This window comes from Salvia hispanica, chromosome 5, assembly GCF_029641045.1.
Source record: "Salvia hispanica isolate PSC_SH4W2 chromosome 5, Shi_PSC_v1, whole genome shotgun sequence".
Classification (NCBI taxonomy): Eukaryota; Viridiplantae; Streptophyta; class Magnoliopsida; order Lamiales; family Lamiaceae; genus Salvia; species Salvia hispanica.
This window is the reverse complement of record NC_142696.1, coordinates 33,134,605-33,160,241: the sequence shown is the minus strand read 5'-3', so window position 1 is coordinate 33,160,241 and position 25,637 is coordinate 33,134,605. Positions and strand designations below refer to the sequence as shown.

Sequence of the window (25,637 nt, the reverse complement as noted above, 5' to 3'; positions counted from 1 at the left end):
ATAGAAAGGTATATCATTTAAAAAAAATAAAATAATAATACAAAATGCATTAAAAAAATATAAAATATAATATCTTCTCAAATGCCTTCCCACTTGGAGAATGATATTTTATGAAAAGAAAACAAATATGGTGGTTATATGATTTTACCTCTCCGATGATGGAGAGGTAAAGATACATCTTCAAAATGGAAAATGGGAAAAGGCATAATATCTTCTCAAATACTTCTTCCCTCGAAGAATGATTTTTCATGGAGAAAAGGTAAATATGGTAGTTATATGACTTTACTCCTCCATTTACCTCTCCCCTTGGAGATGCTCTAAGTATTAATTTAACTATTTTATTAATATTTAATATAAAATAAAAAAATATATCATGTAGTGAAATTCAATTATTAAATTAAATATTTGCAATCAACATTAATAATAAACTTTTTGCTGATAATTATATAACTAAATAATAATTCTATTAACCTTAATTGGATTGGATTAATATCTGAATCTCTAATTAGTTCTATAAAATTTAATTAAAACAGTAGAGATAAAACTTAATGAAAACAAAATGAAAAAAAAGCACTCCCCTCCGTCCTGATTAAGATGACATATTTCTTAGTTGACACATGATTTTAGGATTTGTTGATTAATGATTGGATAGGGATTCAGAAAAAGAGTGGGTGTAAATATTAAATAGAAAGAGAAAGAAAGTTGAATATTTAATAGAAAGAAAAAAATAATTGCATGTATTAATTGGATAGAGAAAGATACCAAAAATAGAAATACGTATCCTACTTGAAATAAACTAAAAGTAAAAGTTTATCATCATAGTTGAAACGGAGGAAATAATAAACTGATAGTATGAAGAGATACCAATGCACGAAGACCATGTTTATTTTGTGGATTCTAATTATAAGTACTCGTATTGATTGTTCTATAAATTGTTTGCTTAGAGCATCCCTATCCGTGCTCTTAAATAAGAGCATGGAGGCGAGCCCAAACCCACTTTTACTTCTTGTCCTTAGGCAAGAGCACAACACTCACATCCATACTCTTCCGCAAGGACAAGCTCAAGGATCCCACCATTCTATTATTGAATTTAAATACTTCAATTACTAAAAAAAATTCTACATTATAAAAATACACTAAAATATAAAAAATATATAATTAAATTCTAAATAATAAAAAATACATAATTAAAATCCTAAAAAATAAAAATATATAATTAAAATCCTAGAAAATAAAAAAATACATAATTAAAATCCTACAAATTAAAAATTACATAATTAAAGACTAAAAAATACCCCGTGGAAGACTAGTCCTCTATCCCCAATGTTCTTCAGAGACCCCGTATCATTGCCACATGTGTTGCAAGTTGGTCGGGAGTCATGTTAGACCTATCGGTCGCATTGAGATGACCCAAGAGGGCCCACAACGAGTTGGTCGGGGGTTGAGGTGGCACAAAGGGAGCGGGGGTGGGGGCGTATGGAGTCGGGGCGCGACGGCGGTTGGCCATCGCCTTCTTCTTTCCTTGCGGCCGGCGGGAACTGCTTGGGCCAGCGTCGGGGCAACCCAAGTTAGTTCCGGCAAGCTGGGTAGCCACTTCATCAAAAGTGTCGTCGGATAGGGCTACCGACCTCGACCGTTTGCTGGAGGAGTATGCTACTACGCCACCCATATACTTCTCATGATGGCGCGCCTCCTACCATAAGCTAAGGTACTTGAACGGTTTCAAGTTCAAGGATTGGTAGGTCGCCAAGGTAGCACTAATGATGTCGAGCTCGCTCTTGCCGCTCCTCGCCGACCGCTCTTCCTGGAGGTAATACCCCTGGAACTTACCGATTGCGTCGTTGGATCTGTAGATGGAATTGCGCACTGTACTATCATTGCGATAGATGGTTCCCTCGAGCCGGTTTTCATTGTACATACGAGTGACGCGCCACCAAATCGTTTTCCCGCTTTGGTTCGTGCCAACGTCCGGATCTTCGGAGACTGCCAAGTTGGCTTTGAATAACTGCATCATATCATCCAGAGTGTTAGGGGTGCGGGTACCACGAATAGGAGGAGTAGGAGTAGGAGTAGAAGTAGGAGTAGGAGTAGGAGCAGAGATGCCGCTCCCTCCCGATCCAGTTTAGGGTGCCCACCCGTATCGCCATCGGGGGCATCTTGGTCGTCCACCGGGTAAGGCCGGTAGCCACCCGGAACTTGAGATCCTTGGGTTTGAGGAGGGGCCGAAAATTGCGTTTCCGGACTAGGGAATGGTTGTGAGCCGAACCATTCGTGGTTCCAACCGCGGGAGTCGGGGGGGGGGGGTGATCGCCAGAGCCGGACATTGTGTAGTGTGGTGGGAATTTAGATGAGAGAATAGATGAGAATTGATGAGAGAATAGATGGGAGAATTTAGATGATATAATAGATGAGAATTGTGTAGTGTGGTGGGAATTTTTTTGTGTTGAAGTGGGGGTATTTATAGATGAAAATGTGAATTTTGGGGGAAAAAATTGAAAATAAAAATAAAAAGTGTGTAGAAAGCGGATATAATTTATTGGGAAGTAGAAAAATATATATTTTAATTAATTTCTATTTTTTTTTTCAAAAAAAGTAAATAAATAAAATTTGCCAACGGCTATGCTGTTGGCCAATCGCGAGATGCCACGTAAGGCTGCTAAACGGCACAGACATGCTCTTATTTAAGAGCAGCGCCGTACCGCTGGCACAGACAGACGGCTTGCAACGATGGACAACAGTGGGGCTTGCCGCTGGCATGGACGGACAACGCCCCACCGCGGATGCTCTTAGGACTTTGTTGTCCTAATTTTTTAAATTTATGTGTTTATTGATTTTTAAATTTGCTTAACTTTAAAGCTACTCCTACATTTTATTATAATCAATATTTATACACATGTATGCCTACGCACAACAAACAGTTTATGAATGAGATAATCCAACACGTTTCGGCCACTTTTAATTATAATTATAATATAATACTAGTAAAAGGCAAAATCAAGATACCCATTCAGCAGTGCGTTGTGCCAAATGGAACTTCATGGTTATATTGAGTTAATTAAATTTGTCAAAGCACATAAAATGGATTGATTATCACTAAAGCTAATTAAAGCCGCCCAATATTATATATATTTATGCGGCCCAATGAAAACGCCCACTCAGATTGTAACGACGTAGTTTACGTCACTAATCACAACATAATAATTTATACGATTTTAAAAGATTCTCGCATTTATTTATTTAAGTTTACTAGAGTGAGATACCTGCGATGCAATCCAAAACTAGTCAAAAATATTTTGAACTTTGAACATTCAATTATTGAATCGTAATTAATCAATTCAATTTATCCAAGATTATATTCTTTCGATTACTCGTCGGGATAGTTCTCCCTAAATTTTCACGTCACCTACGTCCTTTGCCAGCAACCAAGCAAGTAGTAATTTAATAAAAATAATTTAATACTAATTGGTGTATTGTGAATGAAAAAATAGTCCTATCTTAAGAATAACGTGTTAGTAATAACAAATTAATGTCTAGGAAATGAAGAAATACCGAACCATGTAAAACTAGAAATTGTAAATAGATTAATTTTGGTGAATATACCAAAATAGCTAGTAATACTAAGTTGCATTTACATTCTTTAAAAATATACTACTAAAGAGATGCAATTATCATCGTTATAATATGTAGTACGTGAAAATAGTCTCCCACTACATCTGAAATTGAAAGAACGATATTAGTGTTTGGTCTTGAAATTTTTGAGCCGATTTTTCACAACTCTTATATATTTAAAATTATTATAGCTACTCGTCTTATCGTAAAGGGCCATGTTGAGACAAGCTAGCATAATTCATGCATCACGTCGATCTAAGTTTACTTTTCAAAAATTTAGCATATGTTAACTCTCACGCCTCAATAATAAGCAAAGATATGCATAGTCAAGTTCAAATCAACAAAATTGCAACGCGATAAATAAATAAATAAATAGCAATATCAAAATAGCTCGAAATTATTCGATAGAAAGTTAATAAGAGAAACTTATCTAGCCAATATTGTGGTGCATGCCCAAGCAAAATGAAATTCGCCACCAAAATCCCTGAAAATGCAGATAACAAATATTAGATGATATATATCATTGTCTACAATTACCACTAAATTCAAGAATTGTATGTATAAGAGCCCCTCTTTTTCTTCTTTTTTTTTTTTCTGATTTTTCTGTGAAAAATACCTTTTGGAATTGAAGAGCAAAACATCTAAATTTATGAACTCCCCCATCTAATTCTTTCAAAGTATTTATTGAACATTACTATCTTAGATCTGAAAGGGTATCGAGCAAGTGGATCATAGTCTCACATGGAAGATAAATCAAGTTACATAGATAATATCAAATATTATCATTGATATTCTAATTATACGAAAAGCCAGTACCCCATGATTATATTCTTTGAACTAGCTAGGCATATTGATTTTCAAAAACATTTAACTCGATTGCAACTACTCTTTCAACCAATAACAAATTGATTTGACACAATAACATATTATAAGCCCTTATTCAAGCCTTTGCAAGGCCATGATCTTATTTAATGGGGTAATGTGTGAGTTGACCCTTGCTAGACCCCAAAAGTCACTGCCTTGTGATAATTATTGTTATATGTATATCATATTATTGCTTGTGATTCTTCCTATACATTTTATTTATAAAAAATTTCATAGTAACACTTAAAAAAATTTCAACCAAAATTGTTGTACGGGCAAAGCTCGACTATAAAGGTTAATAAATCACATGCAAAGTTGACTTACCTGAAATTGAACTAGAGTGAACTGTAAAAATGGTACTTAGAGAATATAGGATGCATGTTTGAGTTAGTTCGTGAATATAAATGCATTTGAGGTATTTGGACAAATTTTAATTCATTTGAGGTATTATTTCCACGAAATATATACCTCAAATATATAGTACTAGTATATATTACTCGAAATTAATCCTTTCATTTATACATTTCCAGTTCAAGTTTGATGTGATGATGCATGTTCAATATGTGATGTAGAAGCAATAAATTGCGTTAATAAATATAATGCTAATGAACTATGCATTAAAATGTCAAAGCAGATAAGTACAATGCCACTGGCATATTTTATTAAACCAAATTCCAATTCAAGGATAAGTACAACTATTACTATCCTATACAGAGTTTTGCAGCACCTAACTCACGCAGCATGCAAGATTCAAGTGGTCAAACAAGAAATAAAAATGATTAATCAGTTCTTTGGATTTTTGTGTATGGCATGCAAAGCACAGAAAATTGTCTCCAAAAGTAATTTAATTTTCACCTACCTAAGATAGAGATTTCAAGAAGTGGATTCTATATTCTTAGTATTTTATTTTCTTTTATGGTGATGACTTGATAAAATATTAGTATTGTTAAACTCAAACCAATGCTTGGGATAAAATTATAATTTTAATCGTCAAAAGTGTTGTATGCAAGATTGCACTTAACTAGTAAAACTTAAGAATTGCTAATCACATTAAGCATCCCTTATCCTTTATAACTACCACTAGATATCTATTTTGCAAATAGCTGAATTGTGATTAAAATTTTTGGTTGTTAAGCAAAGGATAAAGCTAATAATAAACTATATACATATATTTGAGTGAGAGTGAGTGCGTATGACTCAGTTTAATTGTATCTCGCAATACCAATTAATTAAGTTCACATAACTTATATATTATTCTTGTTTCTACATTTTATAATTTATTGTGATTGTTTCTATTAGAAAGTGGATAATTTTATTCAAGTAAAACTAACAACACATATAAATGGATATCCATAGAGACTAATATTTATCTTCTAATTACAGAATTATAAACATCATGCACTATGAACACGACATGTTTTAAATAGATTTTTATAACTAACTAAACGAAAATAATAAAAAAAACAATTGAAAATAGCAAATAGAAGGCGATGTTTGGATCAATTAAAGAAGAGATTTCCGAGTATTAATGCTTTCATTGACTATTTTGTTGACTTGTTATTACTAATCCATACCCCATGTTAAAGTGTTAATATTCATCTTTCTGAGTTTTGTAGAAACACAACGAATCAATTAATTATTGGCCAATTAATAAAAAAAAATACTCATTTAATTATTGGCCAATTAAAAAAAAACTATTATCTCATTGTTAAATAAGTAAAACGAGGTATGGATAAATAATTAGAAAACTACTCTCAAGCAATAGAATTCTATATGTTTAGTTACTCGTGGAAAAATAAATTAAATCACAAGAAATATATAAATATTCAACATGAAGTAAATTAGATTAATCACCGTTAAGAATTTTGTTGACATCAACCTTCTTTGTAACATTGTCTAGCTTCGATTGATCGTGTGCCCAAATGATTATGGTGGAGAACTCCATGAAAAAATATGATGGGGTAATGGCTCCTAATGGATCATAATAATAGATCCTATTAATGGATTGCTATAATAGGCAATAAGGGATTAAGTTAAATTAATAGACATATCACAGATAAATTCATGGATAATCATTTCTAAGTCAGAGCAAGCATATTTTACAGTGCAAGGAAATTGAGTTATTGAATATATCTTTATCGAAGAAGAGATTGAGCTTCAAAATGCAAAAAATTTTAGGATTGGTATACTGATAGTTGTTTTGAGCGTACATGTAGTTACTCAAACAACTGTATACGAGAAACCCTAAATCTACTTCGAACTCTAGAGAGATTAAATAACATTACTAAATGATGTAGTTCATAATAAATATATGTGTATATAAAATAAACAAGTCTAAGGCTTCTGCATTGTAGACCGAGTAGTGGAACAAATTATCACAGTACTCGGTCAGTTCCTTGCTGAAGAAAAACGTTATCATAATCTAAATAGACTTTGACTATCAATAATAAAAAAGTTGCAGTGTCAGTCTGAAAAGTTTTTCTTACCTAAGAAAACAAATGTTGGTGTGTATAGCACTGAATAAGATCGAAGGTGAGATAGATCTTTATTGTTATCTACTGAAAGATATAATCTTTGAAGTTTTGTACTCCCTTCGTCTCATAATAGATGTACACTTTCCTTTTTAGTTTGTCCCTAAAAGATGTCACATTTCCTTTTTTGGATAAAGCTTCCTCTCACGTTAATATAAATATACTATTTTATTTCTCCACCTAACACACAAAACAACATCAGATAAACTCTCGTGTCAATCCCCAAGTGTGCCATTTATTATGGAACGGAGGAAGTATTTTTTTTAATATTTGTATAACATATTACATTTGTCATTCAATCATACACTACTTTGATTTACGAGTATGTGCAGGTTTTTCTTAACCCAATTACCATGATATTTTGGGTAGTAGTACACAAGGACGGATGTAGAAATTTCTTAGCAAGAGGGACAAAAATATACATGAAGAAATTTTAAAAATTAAAAAAGGGGCAATTAGTGGAAGATTAATACAAAAATCTCTATAATTGGTTATACATATATATAAAGAATGAAATATGAGCATGGGCATTTGCCCCATTTAGCTTAATGCTAGATCCGTCCCTGGTAATATATATTATTATATTGAATTGCGTGACTGCATGGGTATGAAAATATCCTCGAGGTGTTTGAGAAAAGAATTTATTATTCAGGTGAACTAACCAGTTGGAATTTGTTCCATAAAAAATACTACCTCCGTCCCACAATAATTGTTAGTTTTTTCCATTTCGGTTCGTCCCACAATATTGTCACACTTTATTTTTACCATAAATGGTAAGTAGGTCCCACATTCCACTAACTCACTCCACTCACATATTATAAAACCAATATAAAAAGTGGGTTCCACGTTGCACTAACTTTTCCGACCAACTTTTCTTTACATTTCTTAACCCGTGCTAACAATAAGAGTGGCAATTACGTGGGACGGAGGGAGTAATTAATGTTCCGAACTAGACAATTCTTTGAAAAAGAGATTAATTTTAATTCATAGGAGTTGATCTTGATTTAATTTTCAAGTGCTTCATACGTTTTTGGTTCTTGCTTTCTTGTATACTATCTAGATCTATTGCGATTATATGAGATTCGCCCATGCAAATGGATAGTCAATAGCAAGAGAAATAAGTTATAAGATCTAAGGTCGAGTCAAGACACTACACGTAGAGAAGGTGCAAGCCACGTCGATCATTTGGAGGACCACAAAGTAATAATCACGTACAAACACATTTAATTACATAGTTTATGTGAATAATATTGGTTTTACATGAAAACAGAATTAATCACTTAATCATCTAAATAGATCTGTTTGACAAATGCGTTTTTCCATTGTGCAACCCTGATACACTCGGATTTTGCACTATTTTATTCTCTATATTGGTCTGTTTTGAGTGTCAAACTTGCAATTAATGTCCATTTATTGCATATTTTATACGTTTTTGTATTTTTACAAAAAAAGTCAAAAATCCTGGAAACTGAAGAAATGGCTCCGTTCAGCGGTCCACAGACCTAAAGTCAGCGGCCGCCGAGAACCAAGCGGCCTGACTCGGAAACTGAGCATGAAGCCGAACACGCCCAACGACCACTGAAACATGGTCAGTGGACAGTGGTCCACTGATTGCCAAGTGTCCAGAAGACTTTGTCCGCTGATATCAAGTCAGCAACTCGTTGAGTTTATGCCGCGCAATAATTTAATTTATTTTTGTCTCCAAGACTTACCATGTTCGGCCAGAAATCATACCATATGGAGGAAAACAGCCTTGAGCCTATAAATACCCCTCATGCTTTATCAAAATGATCTTTTTGCTGCTCTCTACACTTGACTTGACCTGCTGAGAATTCTTGTTCTATAACCATCGTCATTCCACTATCGTTAATACTTGGAGTTTGGAGCTTGGAGGGAAGAGAAGATTGAAGCTTTCAAGATTCTTCCTTTGGGTTTTATCCTAGATAGTTTTTAACGTTTTCATTATATTCCCTTCAAACTATGGATTTATGTTATTTGTCTATGGGTAACTAAATCTGTAGAAATCTAGGGATATGTTATTACTCTTTTTGTTTATATAATATCATTTTTTATATCCATATTCTAGTTTGTTTTGTTTTAAACTGTTCGATAATGTTGCACGATTGAGTGACACTATCTATGTTTAGAATTCTTGGCATATAAAGTAATCGAGAGAGGATTCATGTGTTTGATGCGTGTAGTTAACGCTATAGTTAATTCTGCCTTGTTATAGTTACAAGTAGTTACATTGCTAAAATTTAATGCATCAAATCCTAGTATAAATATCATAACAATCGCAAATTCCATGCAATATTTAGTCGAATCAACTCAAGTCTAACGATCATATATCCCCAAATGTAACCATTTTTTGTAAAGCAAGATATTAAAAAAGGAAAACATAGATACAATGTGTATAGACTTCAATATATCTTCTATACGATGGATGATATATAAATTTCTCTAGACACAAAATTTATCCACTTAAGCTAAACATTGCACTTTCAGTACTAACTTGCATCTAACTTAAATTCATGCATCTCACAATTATATGAATGTGTGATAAAACTCACACTCTAAAAGTGTATACTATCTAATCAAACAAAGTGCATAGTTTACCATAAACGGGCTCAAAGTCTTAGTCATTCTCTATCTCTATTGTGACAATGAATCAAGAATAAAAAATGTCTTTTGATTTAATTATAATGTAGACTCTACTTGTTGGTCACTGAACTGCCCGGTGGCTGCTGACTTCCTCTCAACAAACCGTTGGTTAGGTCTGTTTCTTCTAGTCTTCGTTTCTAACCTTTTCCTGCCATTTTAGTGTCTATTTTGCACATTTCTCACAAAACACGTTAAAATACCAAAATGTATAAAGTATGCAATTAAATGACATATTTTGCATGATTGACATCTACTTTGCAGAGCTTAATATTTTGACCCATCCCATACATATAGGGACTGAAATTCTTCCTTCATTTGTCACTTATGATATTTTCCCTTTTGTAAGTTTAGAAGTTTGATAGTTTATTTGCTTTGAACTTTTGAGTAATAGGAGTTCAAAGTCCTTATATACAAAAAGAAGATATATATGAAATGTAATTCTTGATCCGTAGAAGTATGCCTAAGCTTTTTTTATTATGATCCGTTTATCTATCAAATTGTGTTCTAGATTAGAGTTAGTTACAAGAATTGAGTTATTATTAATCATCTAAAATCATATACCATAGAATATTAGTTTAATTTTACAAACCAAGTATATAGATAGGACATTTAAAGTTTGATTCCTATCTATCTATCGAGATAAACTTGCGTGCTTGCTTTATGATGTGATATAACATGATATTTCTACTTTAGCATATTGATATTTGAGATTATCCTCGGATATTAGTCAAAAGGGGTGCCCCTATCTTTAATTATTAATCAAAATAAACACCAATAAAGAATCATACATAAGTAAGCATAAGTGTTTCATCTCTCACGATATAATATAGAACGAAAATAAAATGTTTAAAGAAATTGTCAAGTGGGCATGGCATCATGTATTACCGGTAAAGCAACATGCAACGTAACAATGGATATTGTAGAGGACGTCGTAAAATATGCATCGCACAATAAATTAAATCCTTAAAAGAAATTTAAAATAAAATGAAAAGGGTGGCATGCATGCTTTTGAGGGGACATGAATTTGCAACTGCGATGAAAGTGAAATATATCTGTAGCTTGATGAATTGAATGGCTACAATCATTTCAACAATTATGGGCTTCTGGAACCCATGAAAAGACACTTCTTTTTTATTTCAAATGATTCAATCTTTAATTCCTTCCAAGCTACACATTAATAAATGATGAGATACATTATTTACCAGAAATATCATAAGTATTTTGTATGAGTTTGATTGGAAGTCAAACATCTGCCGAAAATTAGAGATAGGGTTTTCAAGAATAGATTATTGCTTTTAGTTATAATAATGAAAAAATTATTGACGGCTGCAATAAGCGTTACACTATTTATTAACACTATTTACACAGCACGTTGATGAAAACAAGTGAGCTGGATGTGAGAGTGAGTTCCATGAATTAAACATTTATTTAAACACATTAACGTAACTCAATAAAATAATTTTTTGAATTCAAGTCTAATATGGCGTCTAACTTTGAACTTTACCGGTGAAAATATTGAAACTACTAAAGTTTCAACCATTAAAAAGTATATAATCATATTAAAGAAATATAATTTGTATTCAACCAGCCCCAGGCAAGAAAGAGTGAGTATTTATTTTGGAAAGAAATAGTATAATTTTATAGTATAAAATAGCGATATTCTTTAATATGTACGCATGTCAATGTTAAATTCCAAAACAATCATAAATTGTTCGAATAAATACTACGAAAATAGTTATAAAAAAAAAAAGAAGAAGAAGAAGAAGAAACAAGAAGTTTGAATTTGACGTGGATGAGATCGAACATAGTGGGATGGTGGATGGACGCATATTTAAAAGTAGGAGCAATGAATCAAAGTAATACTATAGAGCTTAAATAATAAAATGTGTATTTATAGACATAAACGTCTTTTTTATTTTTTAAACACTAAATTGCAGCATATTATCCTAGATCTTTATATCAATTTATTTACTCTTTTAACTACACGGTATTTTTTAAGGTGCAAGACTATTTTTCTCCATTCACTATAGACTAACCACTTTTATTATATACTTTTAAGAATGAATGGAGTAATATTTGGGTTTAGTTCGAAATTTTATGCGAATTAAAAAATAAAATATTAAAAATAATTGTATAGATTATTAATAAAATAAAAAAAATTGGGAGAGGTTGACAGTGCCCTTAGCAGGAGGCAAGAAAAAAGACAAGTTGGTGTTGGCTTTTTTGGCCACCAAACATGACATCTGAGTTCAAGGATACGGATCCGGATCCGGATCTCGGGTCCTCCATTTCCATGCATGCATCCGTACATTTCATTCCTTGTCCACCTTCCACTTTCTCTATTATATACTCCATATACATTATCACATTATATTGTTAAAAGGTAATAAGATTAAGATATGAACTTAAACTCATATTATCGATAATTCATTGCACTCCATTGCACTACTAACTACTTGAATTCGAACCCTTGACCCGTCGAACCTTAATAGTAATATATGTTGTTACTGATTTTAATGGTGTACAAAGAATAACTTCATGTATTGCTTGACAAAAAAATACATGGAGAAATATAAAAATCTTCGTTATAAAGAAAAATCATGATTTTTATAAGTCGATGAAGTTTTCCTTAGATATACAGACTAATGGGTCAAATGTAAAAATGTATTGATGAATCATATTAAATTCTAAAAATATTTAGTAATTTTTGCTTGTAACAAAGAATGATTATCAATATATATTCTTACTCACATCAAAAACATTTACTAATTTAACTTACCTACGCCCAAAAATGTTATAGGTAACAAAGATATCATTCATACTTATGATTAATACAAGGAGATAATCCAAACAAAAATGCATCTAAATCTAGAAATGCAGCTCAAAGTGGTCCTAGTATTAGGTGATCTAATAGTTAATAATTGACCAAAACCACGAAAGGTCATTAGTAATCAACTTTAGGTCATTTTACAATCTGGGTTTGATATATTTTTAGTTCATTTTAGGTCATCAATTATTAAAATGACCTAAAAATATGTTAATAATGACCTTATCATACCCTCTATGATTTTGTTTTGTGTTTTTGTATTAAGATCTAGTTTTTTACCTAATCATACCATCTGTATGATTTTGTTCTGCGTTTTTATATTAAGATCTTAGTTTTCCGTGAATTAAAACCATACGAATGTAAATTCTTAGTCACATTTGTATGCCTAACAATTAATGTCAATCAAATTTCGTACATCATAGATGATGTGCTTCCTCAATAGTTGTAACAAAACAAAGTCAAAGTTAACTCAATCGTGACAACGGCCTAACCCCACCCATACCATAATTTGGATCAACAACTATAAAATGATTGCTTTCTCTTATTAATCTTTAGGAAATAGTTCATGTGCGGATATATTGGTTGTAATCAAATCATTTAAAATCAGAATCGAGAAACAATTTCAATCATTCAATTTTGAAATCTAATGGTGATCTAAAGTCCATGGCATTTGTTTATAACTAAAAAATTGTAAGTAATTCACACATAATTATGATATGGATGATTCCTTCATCCAAGGAAATGTGATTTATTTATCTATAGTAATTTCTATTTATTCCTTTAATTTAGATATAATTTATTGATTATGAATCATTCTTGACTATTTATATGTTTTCATACGTTTTTTTTTGTACATACATCATACATGCTAAAGAGACATTATAATGACATTGACTAAATGCTCTGCTTATATATTTTACACGTTGTGCTGATATCTTATACCGATAGTCGAATAACAACATTTATTTTATATATTGTTGTCGTTTCATAATTTATGCACTGTCCACGTTCATCAAAATCATTATATTAGTTAAACAATATTGGTATATCATTATAAACAATACTGGAATTTGTATAGATAATCTCCATCTCAAATGGATATGCATAAAGGTTAAACGAATATGAATATGATAATCAAAGCATATAACTGAATTATCATTACAAATTCTTTCACACAAAGTTAGACCATCGGTTTTAATGTTTAAAATCGATATCAATATCTACACATTGTTCATCGAGTATCAACACTGCATTTAGTCAATACCATTAAACATTTAAGAGGTATAATCATAACTTGTAAAGAAATTTATCTTTATGATGACAATAAAAAAAATTATGTGGACCTATACAATAGGAATCAGCTAAAATCCTCACAAAATTACATATAATTTGATAGGACAGTGATAAAATGCAAACTTATATATTTTACAAACTTCAAACTATGATCTGGACCGTTAAAAAATATCAACAGATGACAAAATAGTAGCAACAGAAAATGTCAACACAATATCAGCACAACATCAATCGTTGACACTATGTTGACATTTTTGTTACTACTATTTTGTCATCTGTTAACATTTTCTAACGGTCCAGATCATAGTTTGGAGTTTGTATAATATTTAGAGTTTGCATTTGATCATGTTTCTAATTGGATATATGTATTATTCTATAACTTTATTTTCTTCATGATGAATAATAACTGTATTGAATTGAAAATGATAGAGTTGAATTGAAAATGATGTTTCTAATTGGATATATGTATTATTCTATAACTTTATTTTCTTCATGATGAATAATAACTGTATTGAATTGAAAATGATAGAGTTGAATTGAAAATGATATTGAATGTTACTTTAATGGTTATATATAAGGCTAAATTTATTGTTCATGAAGACCAACATATTTATTGATAAAAATCAACATCATTTTTTCTTTTTCATAATATGATTCCGAGAGAGGTTAGTTTTCATATACTGTAGATGTGAATTGTCATTTTATTAGATTATATATAAATATATAAATAGTACTCCTAATTTTTCTATATTGGGAATCTTCAGGAAATAACTTTAATAAAAATAACTTTCTATATTGGGATTCTTCGGGAAATAACTTTAAACTCCTAATTTTTCTATGATTTACTATTATTAACAAAAATAATATTCATAAATGTAAAAAATACTTCCTCCGTGTATCAAATGTAGTTTATATTTGACTCATGCAAGTATTAAGAAATGTGAAGAAAAGAGAATTAAAAAATTTAGAGTAACACGTTAGAATATAAGTGTAATGGACTAGTAGAAATTGAGATTCACATACAAAAAAGGGGGAAAAATGGAGTAATAATAATGATAAAATAAAATAAAATTGGACAATATTATGTGTGGATGTCCTTAAAGACAAATATGAACATTTGGTGGACGGAGGGAGTAACAACAACAATAGTAATAATAAAAGTCATTTTATTATTATTATTATTATTATTATTATTATATTTCCCCGTTGCATAATAGTGGAGCCAATTTCCCTTTTAGTAAAAGTCAATACATTTCTTCTCAGGTACTTTACTCTCTTACTTTATTCTCTTTTCATCTCTCTATTTTTTTTTATTTCTTACTTTATTCTTACTTTATTTAACCAATTTAACACAATTTTACTTAAATCACGTGCTAAAAAGAAATGCTTTTAATGCTATAGAAGAACGAAGTAATATACTCCATCTACTTTCAAAGTCATCACAAGAATGAGTTTCTAAATAGTGGCCTAATTCTTGGATGAAGACACGCTTGAAATAGGGCCTAATTCTTGGAAAGATCCTCAGGAAAGAGGAACTATGAAAGTCATCCACTACAGTACATGAATAAGATTAAGATCTGTTGGGAATCTATGCGACACCAATTTTCTTGATTTTCTCAACTTCTCACTATTTGCACTACCCTTTAAACTATGGTAACCTTATTTTATTTTATTTTTGAAAGCGAAATTATTAAACTTATCCATAAGTTGAATAGGAGAAATATCTACACAACTGTGCGGTGCGGGATTGTGCGAAGAACTAAGATATGAAAATGACGTAATTATATCGGGTTCAATTCACAACGACATATATTCAATTATTTATTTTATTATTGGGATTCGTTTGTTTAAATATCGTGACTTTTTTGTGTGTTTGTTGGATTGATGTATCACGCCTTTGCTTTTGCATGTGGTCAAGCTTTTCTAAGAACAAGTTGCACTACCTTTTTGCATTTGGCACGATAAAAAAATTAAATTTTATTTATTGTATGCGTGAGTTATAATGATACAATTTCTTTCCCATTTTAAAGTTTAATAGGATACGTGATCAATGTTTTTAGTCCATGTATGACTTTGCAAGAGATACTAACTTGGACGTCTAAAATATATAGAATGTAATTGGGATTCTCAGTCCCATGTAGGAAGACTCGATCGTTATTTATTTTTAATTTATGCGTTAATACCACTTCAAATTATTTTTTTAGCATAATAATTCATTATTGGGCCCTAAATAGCATTAAATTTTTTCTAGTGCTAATTAATGGCTACCTACTTATTTAATGGTCTTGTCACCCATAAGAGGAGTAAGGCTAATGACTATCACAAAATTTGAAGACTTAGACACCAAATTCCAAATTCTAAAATAATTAAGAGGGCCCAAATTTTACTCTCGGGTTTGAGGTGCTAGTATATGAAAGCCTATTTGCATTTTACCATTCGAGTTAGCCCAAATAAGAATGGAAATATTTTAAAATGTTATTGGGCCAACATTCAAAATATTAATGCAAAACATATTGAAAGAAATACATAACTGTTGTATATATGTAAGAAATTACCACAGTATCCACCAAAAATTGCAAAAACAATGCTCGGTATACCGCCTACACTAGAGTACATGATATACTTCTATATTCATATAAAAAAAAAAACTAAGTCTTCATATATTTATTTAAAAATCAATTTAATCATAATTTTTATTATAAAAATCTAGAATAGTAAAAAATAATTCTTTAATTCCATGAATATATATTATTAGTAAAATCAATTTCAATATTATGCTCTTTATTAGTATAAAAAAATCTATTCTTTATTTTTTTGATGTTGATGGTGTTACTGATCTTTAAATTTCTATTATTCATCCTCTAATTATTTATCTCATTATCCATTTCTCGAGCACAATTCTCTACTACTTATATTATAGAGGACCTATTTCTGCGTCGTTGACATGGAAAACACTCAATAAATTTTAATAGTAATTTAGACCCTTTGGATTAAATTCTGGCCCAATGTATAGAAATAAAGGTTTACCAAAAGCTCTACCTCTCAATAAACAATGGTCCACATTAAAGTCGGAGATTGAAAAGTTGCGCACCGAACTTTCAGGAAAACCTAGTGATCCACGCGAGGATGAGTGGCCGCCGCCGCCGCCGTCCACCGAAGAAACGCGAGCAACCAAGAAGGTTAAACATAGGGAAGAAGCACCGCTCTCTGACTATCGAGATGGACTCATAGCGGGAACAGGTGTGGAAGTGACGATGGAGGAGATAGCAACTGGGGGTGGAGTGAAGGTAGTGCCCGGTGATATTGTGATTGATAGAACAGGGCCAATTCTGGCAGTGACTTTGTCAACGAAGCTCAAGGAGAAACTTGCCCAAAATATGCAATTCTCAGTCATAGTGAATCTGTTGGGGAGATCGATTGGATACAAATCATTGTGCCTAAAATTGAGTCAATTGTGGAACATGAATGCAGCAGAAGTAGTGGATATGGGTTGTGGTTATTTTCTGGTACAGTTTGCAGCGGAGGAGGACTACTTAGAGGCGACGCTAGAAGGGCCATGGATGGTGTCAGGAAGCTATCTCCAAGTGCAAACTTGGACTACGGCGTTTCGGGTGCATCATTGCTCCCCACAGACCACGGCAGTCTGGATTCGGGTGTCAGAGCTTCCCCTCCACCTATATCCGTCAAGTCTGTGATGCGAATCGACTACAACACTAGTGATCTGCAGAGGGGGAAGTTCGCAAGGATAGCAGTGAATGTTGATCTTACGAAACCGCTCGTGTCTAAATTCACGATTGATGGCGAGGAATTCAAGGTGGAGTATGAGAACTTGAATGAGCTTTGCATATATTGTGGTATGTACGGTCATTTAGACGTCAACTGTATCCGCAAGCCGAAGGATAAAGAGGAAGGGGATTTGAGCCAAGGGAGCGGAATTGCCACGGAGGTCCCAAAGGATACTTACGGGCCGTGGATGATAGTGGAGAAACGAAAAAGACAGATGCGCCGAAATAGTGAAAACAATATTAAGGAAAATATTATGCCGCCTGGAGGGTCGCGATTCAAAATTCTCCAGGATGCAAATTTAGAGCTTGAGAATGATAGAGATGAGAGCTTGGCATTGATGCCTATGCCGCTGGCAGCTCGTGATACCAATATTGGGCATGGACAATGGACATTTAGGAAAAACAAAGGGAAACAAGTGATAAATGGAGCTAGCAAGTCATGGCAAGTGAGAGGAGAAAGTTTGAAAAATTCTAAGCCTGCCAAGTCTACTATTGGGGACTTCATTGAGTATAAGCAGAGGCAACAAAATGAAGAGTTAGTTACAAAGCAGCCCTCAACGCTAGACCCGAGAAGCCACATAGTTATGCGTGGTGACATGTGTGGTTCAAAGAACAGTGGAAAAGGCTCCACCAGAGAACCTGAAGCGGACGGACCGGACCCTAATGTTGAGCAACGTTTGACACAAGCTTTTGGTAGGCCCCCAGATCGGGAGACGAGAGACTTCGATGAGAATGATGTGATGGAGTTGGAGGAGAATGGGAGCCTAACAGAGGGGATCGAGAATGAATCGGAAGGTGGGTATTTTATTGATGAGCGTGATGAACGATGTTCTATGGACACGCTAGAGCGGGTTTGAAGTACTTGTGTTTACTGAATTTGTATATTTGTTTATGATAATTTTATCATGGAATTGTCAGGGGGCGAAGAGCGCTCTCTTTATAAGAGCCTTACAGACTTTGATTCAGCTGCATAAACCACATATTATAGTGCTACTTGAACCTCGTATTAGTGGGAAGAATGCAGACAACACTATTAGAAAGATTGGTTATCCGAACTCCCACAGGATGGAGGCTAATGGGTTCTCTGGAGGTATTTGGCTGCTATGGGATGACTTTTGGCACATTGAGGTTCTTGACACGAAAAATCAATTCATCCACTGTCGGGTGTGGGACGAAAGAGATATGAATTTCAGGTTTACTGCAGTCTATGGACACCCTTCTCCTAGCCGGCGTGACATACTCTGGCAGCAATTAGCAGATATTCAAGTTGCGAGTGAGATGCCATGGGTTCTCTTGGGAGACTTTAACTCTATTGCTCGAGGCTCAGAGAGAGTGGGGGGCTCAGCGAATCGAAGTGGGGTTAGCCAACAATTTGTTAGGTGGCTTACGACGTCGGGGCTGATTGATCTTGGGTTTTTGGGCCCGAGCTTTACGTGGAGGAGAGGTACTCTTCATGAAAGGTTGGACAGAGGTCTTTGTAGCTCTGAGTGGCGGCTTGCCTATCCAGAAGCATCGGTCTCGCATCTTGTAAGATACCAATCTGATCACAGACCTCTACTTTTAAATCTTTGTAGTTTCTCGCCCTCTATGGTGGCTAGACCGTTTAGATTTATCAGAGCTTGGATGTCTCATGAGAAGTATAACGATTTCGTCACAGATAATTGGGGTAGAGGGCATGATTTCATGGATTCTCTCAATTCTTTCACAGAAAAATTACAGAAGTGGAATAAGGAGGTTTTTGGCAACATTTTTCGCCAAAAACAAAAATTATTAGCTCGTATTGCAGGTATCTAGAGAGTACTCGAGCATAGAGGTGTCCCTAGCCTTAATGCTCTTGAGATAGAGTTAAAAGATGAGCTGGACAAAATCCTGTTGAGAGAAGAGTCATTGTGGCATCAAAAATCACGTAATGAATGGGTTCATCTTGGAGACCGAAATACATCTTTTTTTCATCTGCAAACTATCAGACGTCGAAAACGCAACAGGATAGAGATGCTTCAGAATGGAGAAGGTGATTGGGTTCAAGATCAAAGTCAGCTTAAGTCAATGGCTGTGACCTTTTATGATGACTTATATAGTGAAGACAATCTACACCGAACTTTATATGGCCATCGTAGTTTGTTTCCCTCAATCAGTTCGTTGCAGGTAGAGGAGATACGGAAACAATACACGACGGAGGATGTCTGGGCTGCCCTCTTTGAAATGAAGCCTTGGAAGGCGCCGAGAGTTGATGGGATACAGGCAGGTTTTTATCAAAAGCACTGGGAAACTGTAGGTGGTGATATTAGTGCTGAGGTTATCCGAATTTTAGAGGGAGACGATATGAATGCAAGGATGAATCAAACTACTATTTGTCTTATTCCTAAAACTGAGGTACCAAAGTCGCTCTCTCAATTTAGGCCCATTTATTTGTGCAATGTTGTGTACAAGTTGGTCACGAAAACTATAGCTACCAGATTGAGCTACCAGATTGAAGAAGATTATGTCTGTTATTGTCGGACCCACGCAATCGAGCTTTGTGGCTGGGAGACATATAACAGACAATATCGTGATTGCACAAGAGGCAATTCATTCTATGCGGTCTATGAAGGGAAAGCATGGAGTGATGGCTTTAAAAGTTGACTTGGAAAAAGCGTATGACCGAGTAAGTTGGGCATTTTTGTATGATACTTTGAATGAAGCTGGTCTACCGGAAGCTCTCATTGATGTGATTATGACTTGTGTTTCAACAAGCACTATGCAAATTATGTGGAATGGGGATATAACAGATTCCTTCACACCATCTCGAGGTTTAAGGCAAAGTTGTCCGCTCTCTCCTTACCTTTTTGTTCTTTGTATGGAACGATTAGCTCATGGAATTGCAAAATCAGTTGAAGTAGGAGATTGGAAACCTTTCAAAATTTGTAAGAATGACCCTTTCTTATCTCATTTATTTTTTGCGGATGATCTGTTATTATTTGGGAAAGCTGATGTAGTCACTGCCGAGAATATTGCACATGTACTGGATGAGTTTTGTACAAGCTCCGGTATGAAAGTTAGTACTACAAAGACTACCATATCCTTCTCCAAAAATGTGAAAAATGCAACTCGAAGGAACTTGAAAGAGTTGTTGGGAGTGCGTGAAGTGGAGAGCTTGGGTAAATACTTAGGAGTCCCCTTATTGCATAGGAGGGTGGATAAGAATACATATGCTTACATTGTTGATAAAATGAATGGAAAAATAGCGAATTGGACCGCCGGTAGAATGTCATTAGCAGGGAGGGTCACCTTAGCTCAATCAGTGCTGAGTATAATGCCCATTTATGCTATGCAAACAGTAAGAATCCCGATAGGCACATGTGATGATATGGAGAAAGTGATCCGAGATTTTGTGTGGGGTAAAACTGAAGACAAAAATCGTATGAGCTTGGTGGCATGGGATGCGGTGACCTTCCCAGGAGAAGAAGGTGGGTTAGGATTGAGAAATCTTCATTTGGTGAATAATGCTTTTGGTATGAAGGTTTATTGGGAGATATTCAACAACGCAAACTCTTTATGGTGGAACATTCTTTGTTCTAAGTTTAAATTTGATCCTCACTCAGGTTTTGACCCCATAGCTCCCAGTTTATGTACTCCTCTTTGGCGTTTAATTTGCAACACTTGGCCTGATATGTGGAGAAATGTTATGTGGGCAATAGGATCAGGCAAAAAAGTCAAGTTTTGGATTCATCGTTGGGTGCCGAACATGAGGAGCTCTCTCTCAGAAGTGGCAGTGAGTGTCATACCCGATTATCTAATGTACAAGACAGTGGATTTTTTCATTGATAGCTCAGGCTGGGCATGGAATATGTTTGAGCGATTTATTCCAGCTGAGGTAGCTCATATTATTGTTGCTACCGCACCTCCAAGCGCAATGGAAGAAGATGATGTAGCTTTTTGGGGACCTTCGTCGACAGGAGACTTCACAGTTAAAACCGCATATGACAGTCAAACGAGAGCGCATGAATCAGTAAGTTACTTACCGTGGATGAGAATTTGGAATTAGTATGGGCCACAACGAATTAAGACCTTCTTTTGGTTGCTCTTGAAAAATGGTGTGCTAGTTAATGAAGAAAGGAGGAGAAGGCATATAACAACCAATGATGTCTGCGGTATGTGTGGCTTGTACACGGAGAGCCGCCTCCACATGGTTCGTGATTGTTTGGATGCGAGAAGAACTTGGGAAGGTCTACTTCAGTTTTGTGATCTTGAGGGTTTTTTTTATCCTTCCCTCCACCTAAATGACTGGATGATTCGCAACATCAACTCTAAACTTCAAACGGGAACTGGGGTGAAATGGTGCACTATCTTTGGAGTAGGGTGCTGGAATGTTTGGAAGAAAAGGTGTGCATTTGTTTTGAATAATGAAAGATCGAGCCCGGAAACCGTTATATCACAAACTATAATTATGGCAAAGAATGTGGAGGATGCGAGAATGGCTGCTGTAGTGGGTGAACGTTTGCCGAGACAACCAGTGACGGTTTTCTGGCAACCACCGTTATCGACCATGTTGAAGCTGAACACAGATGCTTCCTTAGAGAAGGGGACCGGCCGTGCATATGGAGGTGGACTTCTCCGTGATGTTTCTGGACAGTGGAGACAAGGGTTTGTCGCAAACATAGGAGTTTGTTCTATTCATCTTGCTGAAATTTGGTGCATTTTTCATGGTTTAGAATTTGCAAAAAATGCTGGGAATAAGAATGTTGGAGGTAGAGAGCGATAATCTTGTAGCGGTCGGGAAATTTGAGGTGAATGTCAGTTGTCGTGCGATAGTGGGAAAGATTGACAGCTTATTGCTAGAGTTTGATTCGGCATCAGTGAGACATGTGCATCGAGAAGGAAATTTTGCTGCAGATTTCTTGTCAGACCATGCATACAATTTCGAGAGAGGAGTGCATGTTCTTGAACAGCCGCCTACAGGCCTTGCTATTTGGTTATTACATGATAGGTTAGGAATTTCTTATGATCGGTAGTATGTAGTTTCGTTCGGGCGTTGCCCGCTTTCATTAGCAAGAAAAAAAAAGTCGGAGATTTGCAAAACTATTGGCTGCCAAATTCAGTAATTGCTAAACTTAGAACTTCCTAACTACTCAATGTTATAAATCAAATAACCAAGAATTTCATCTAGAAAGACGTGGCTTATAAAATAGTGATTGAGATCTATGGATAGGCAGAAATCATTGTTTATGGTTAAACAAATGCAATCTCATCATTCATCTGCACCGAACTTGAAATAATATATACCTACCTGTCCTTATATGCATCGGTTGAGTGAGTGCTTTACTTGTTCATGTTTGCATCTGTCTTTATGTGCCCTATTTAGGAAGCAAGGTACATAGCATTTATAATTATTCATACTCAATGTTTTTATTCTTTTTCACAAGAACACAAAAGTAGAACAATATTTTACTATTTAACAAGCTTCAACTTAGATCCGATGATGAGAGCAATTAGTATCTATGGAAGGTAACAACAGTAGTAGTAGCCCCATTTATTTTGACAAGTGTGAATAAGGACTTCTATATGTATGGGATGGTAAATACACAAAAGAATGGAGAATTGATACCAATCCAACGCAGCTAGTGCAACAAACATAGTTAAAGCAGATTCCATGTAAAATTACTAGGATGCCCCGGGGCGGCTGTGGTCGGAATAGAATCAAACATCTCCCACTCCGTGGTGATCACCGCCGGTTGCTGCCCTAGGTTTGGTGAATCCTCTACCTCTGGAGGCTTCTTCATCTTCATCGAATCAAGAGTTTCCACATACTTGCACACTCTCCTCACCTTCCGAAATTTCCACCATAATGAAAAATTAAATCAAATTGCAAATTAGTAATACAGAGAGCAACTTTTTAGTTGATTCACATTTCACTAATATCATACGTAGTCCTTATTCTTTAAAAATATCTTCACTCCTTGGAATGTCTTTTAAACTTTTTAAGACTTTTTTTTACCAAAATACTTTCAGGCTATAAGAGTTATTCATTCATGTCCATGAGAGCGAACCGCTACTTCGATTGTACTTAGTTCATTTATTTCTACTGTATTTCTCCAAGAGAATATTAGTCAAAGCATGGGTCAAATAATTGTTCGTCGCAACACACATTTGAATGGAAATGAATGGACAAAATGACGGTCTCTCTCTCATAAAAAGGACATAACCCTCATAGCATGGAGGGTATATTGGTCCAAAAAATGCAAGTCCTTCTAGTGATATTATATCAATGTTCAAAGACGTCTAGTGATATTTTAAAAAAATAGAAATCACAGACAATATTATTTGGATAATAAAATGTACTACTAGTACTTCTCTGTTAAATAAGAGTTGAATATTTGGTAGCAAACCTGCATTTTCCTCTGGAGTTTGACATCACCATCAGCAGAGATGGTCTCCAATTTGAGCAACTGATTCATCAGCATTTCGACCAGACTGGCAACATCCTTGTCAGCGACATTCCCACCTCTAGACACCACAGATTCCAGGGCGGAGACCTAAAATTTGACTAATACTAACATGAATATATATATTTGAAGGGTGGATTAATATATAGAGAATGAGTGAGTGACCTGGGAACCGAGCCTATCGACCTCCAAGCTGATCTGGGAGATGATTTTAGCAGCCTTTTCCATAATGGCAGTCTTCCTCATCTCCAAATACCTCTTCTCTAGGCTAATGGGATCCTCCTCCAGCACCATCTTGGATTTGTCCTTAACTCCCGCGCTGTCAAGAAACGCCTTGGAATCTCTCTCTCTATCCTTGTATAGCAGCTTCTGATCCTGCTGCTGCAGCCCCGTAGGCCCCACCAGCATCTTCTTCAACTCCCCTGTCAGTTCCGGATAATTAAGTTAATTTAATTGTATGGAGTAGTAACTATTGACGAAGAAGAATTACTAGTATTTAGTATTTAGTACCGAAGGTGGCTTGTGAGCTGATGTGGATTTGGTGATAAATGGAAGCGTATTTGACCCGAACGCGGATGGTGGGTGGCGCCGGGCTGTCGGTGCGTTTCTGTACCAGCATTCCGCCGGGCCTCAGCTCCCACTCTCTTAACAAGCCGCTCTCCGTCTCAATGCTTGTCATTTTACTGTATTTGAACTGAACGCTTTTCTGCTAAACTGTAAATCTTGAACGGGAAAAAAGGATGGTTGGCTGCGGAAGGAAGAAATTCAGATCTCCCGACAAAATATGAAAGTCGCTCGCTCTATATATTGAATCGATTGTGTCGGTGGAGATTCGTCCGCCTCGCTGTCCTGGAGCAGAATAAAATATTGAGCTCTGTAGAAAAAATGTCTATATTGGTCATAAAACTCATAAATTTGGACGAATTATGCCATATTCTACAAACTTTGAAATTGAATTAAATATTACTATTGGCACCAATTTTCCACAACACTCATTCTTCAAATTCGATGAAGTCTACGATAAATATTTTGTCTATCATGTTTTATTCAATACTTAATTTATGAATTAGTGCGTCAAAACAATGTTATCCATGTAAGATCAAAATCTGCCAAAAATTATACTTGTGTGTGCTAGGCTGAGAAAATTGCACACTTTCAAATGTCTTAGTTTTCAAAAACCACTTCCAAATTTTGTGTGATATGCTAGAACTCGTCCAAAATTATGATTTTTAAGATCAATATCTCAAAAAAAAACACCGCATTTTTTAATTTTATTTGTTTGCCTGTGATTATACTCCAGTTACTCGTTTTTTTAAATTTTGCGATTAAGATCTCGGTTCATTTTTACTATAAATGATAAATAAGATTTAGATTGCACTAATTCATAACACTTATATATTATTATAGAATCAATGTATAAAAGTATATTTAATAATGATTATCAAAATTCATGTAAAATTTGACCGGGATTTCAAATTGCTAACTAAATGAGTACATAAAAAGTCTACCTAACAAAGCTATCGAGAAAATGTTATATACAATTAACTCGGGAGCATCTCACATTGAGACTCTGAATTTTGGAAAAGTAGCTGTAGAATGAAGACTATAAATGCTTATTTTAAGGAAATATCGTGCTCCACATTTT

General features: G+C 34.5%; 2 protein-coding genes and 1 long non-coding RNA gene across 3 annotated transcripts; 1 reads left to right on the top strand and 2 right to left on the bottom strand.

The window, feature by feature from the left end:
- Positions 1 to 1,137: 1,137 nt before the first annotated feature.
- On the bottom strand, positions 1,138 to 4,437 carry LOC125191038 (uncharacterized). Its single transcript, XR_007171013.2, has 3 exons — positions 4,226 to 4,437; positions 2,136 to 4,093; positions 1,138 to 2,005 (listed from the first exon to the last, which is right to left on the bottom strand). It is a non-coding gene; the product is annotated as an uncharacterized LOC125191038 (long non-coding RNA).
- A 12,353-nt stretch (positions 4,438 to 16,790) lies between these two features.
- On the top strand, positions 16,791 to 22,311 carry LOC148926671 (uncharacterized). Its single transcript, XM_089059211.1, has 7 exons — positions 16,791 to 17,188; positions 17,257 to 18,421; positions 18,489 to 19,304; positions 19,716 to 20,054; positions 20,161 to 20,596; positions 20,903 to 21,535; positions 21,653 to 22,311. Exons 1-7 carry the CDS (start codon positions 16,791 to 16,793, stop codon positions 22,309 to 22,311), a joined length of 4,446 nt encoding a protein of 1,481 aa, XP_088915337.1.
- Positions 22,312 to 23,000: 689 nt separating this feature from the next.
- LOC125187457 (BAG family molecular chaperone regulator 1-like) lies at positions 23,001 to 24,868 on the bottom strand. The gene is made up of 4 exons (XM_048084053.2): positions 24,503 to 24,868; positions 24,158 to 24,414; positions 23,936 to 24,082; positions 23,001 to 23,374 (listed from the first exon to the last, which is right to left on the bottom strand). The coding sequence occupies exons 1-4, from the start codon at positions 24,669 to 24,671 to the stop codon at positions 23,186 to 23,188; spliced, it is 762 nt and encodes a 253-aa protein (XP_047940010.1). The 5' UTR covers positions 24,672 to 24,868; the 3' UTR covers positions 23,001 to 23,185.
- Positions 24,869 to 25,637: the final 769 nt, after the last annotated feature.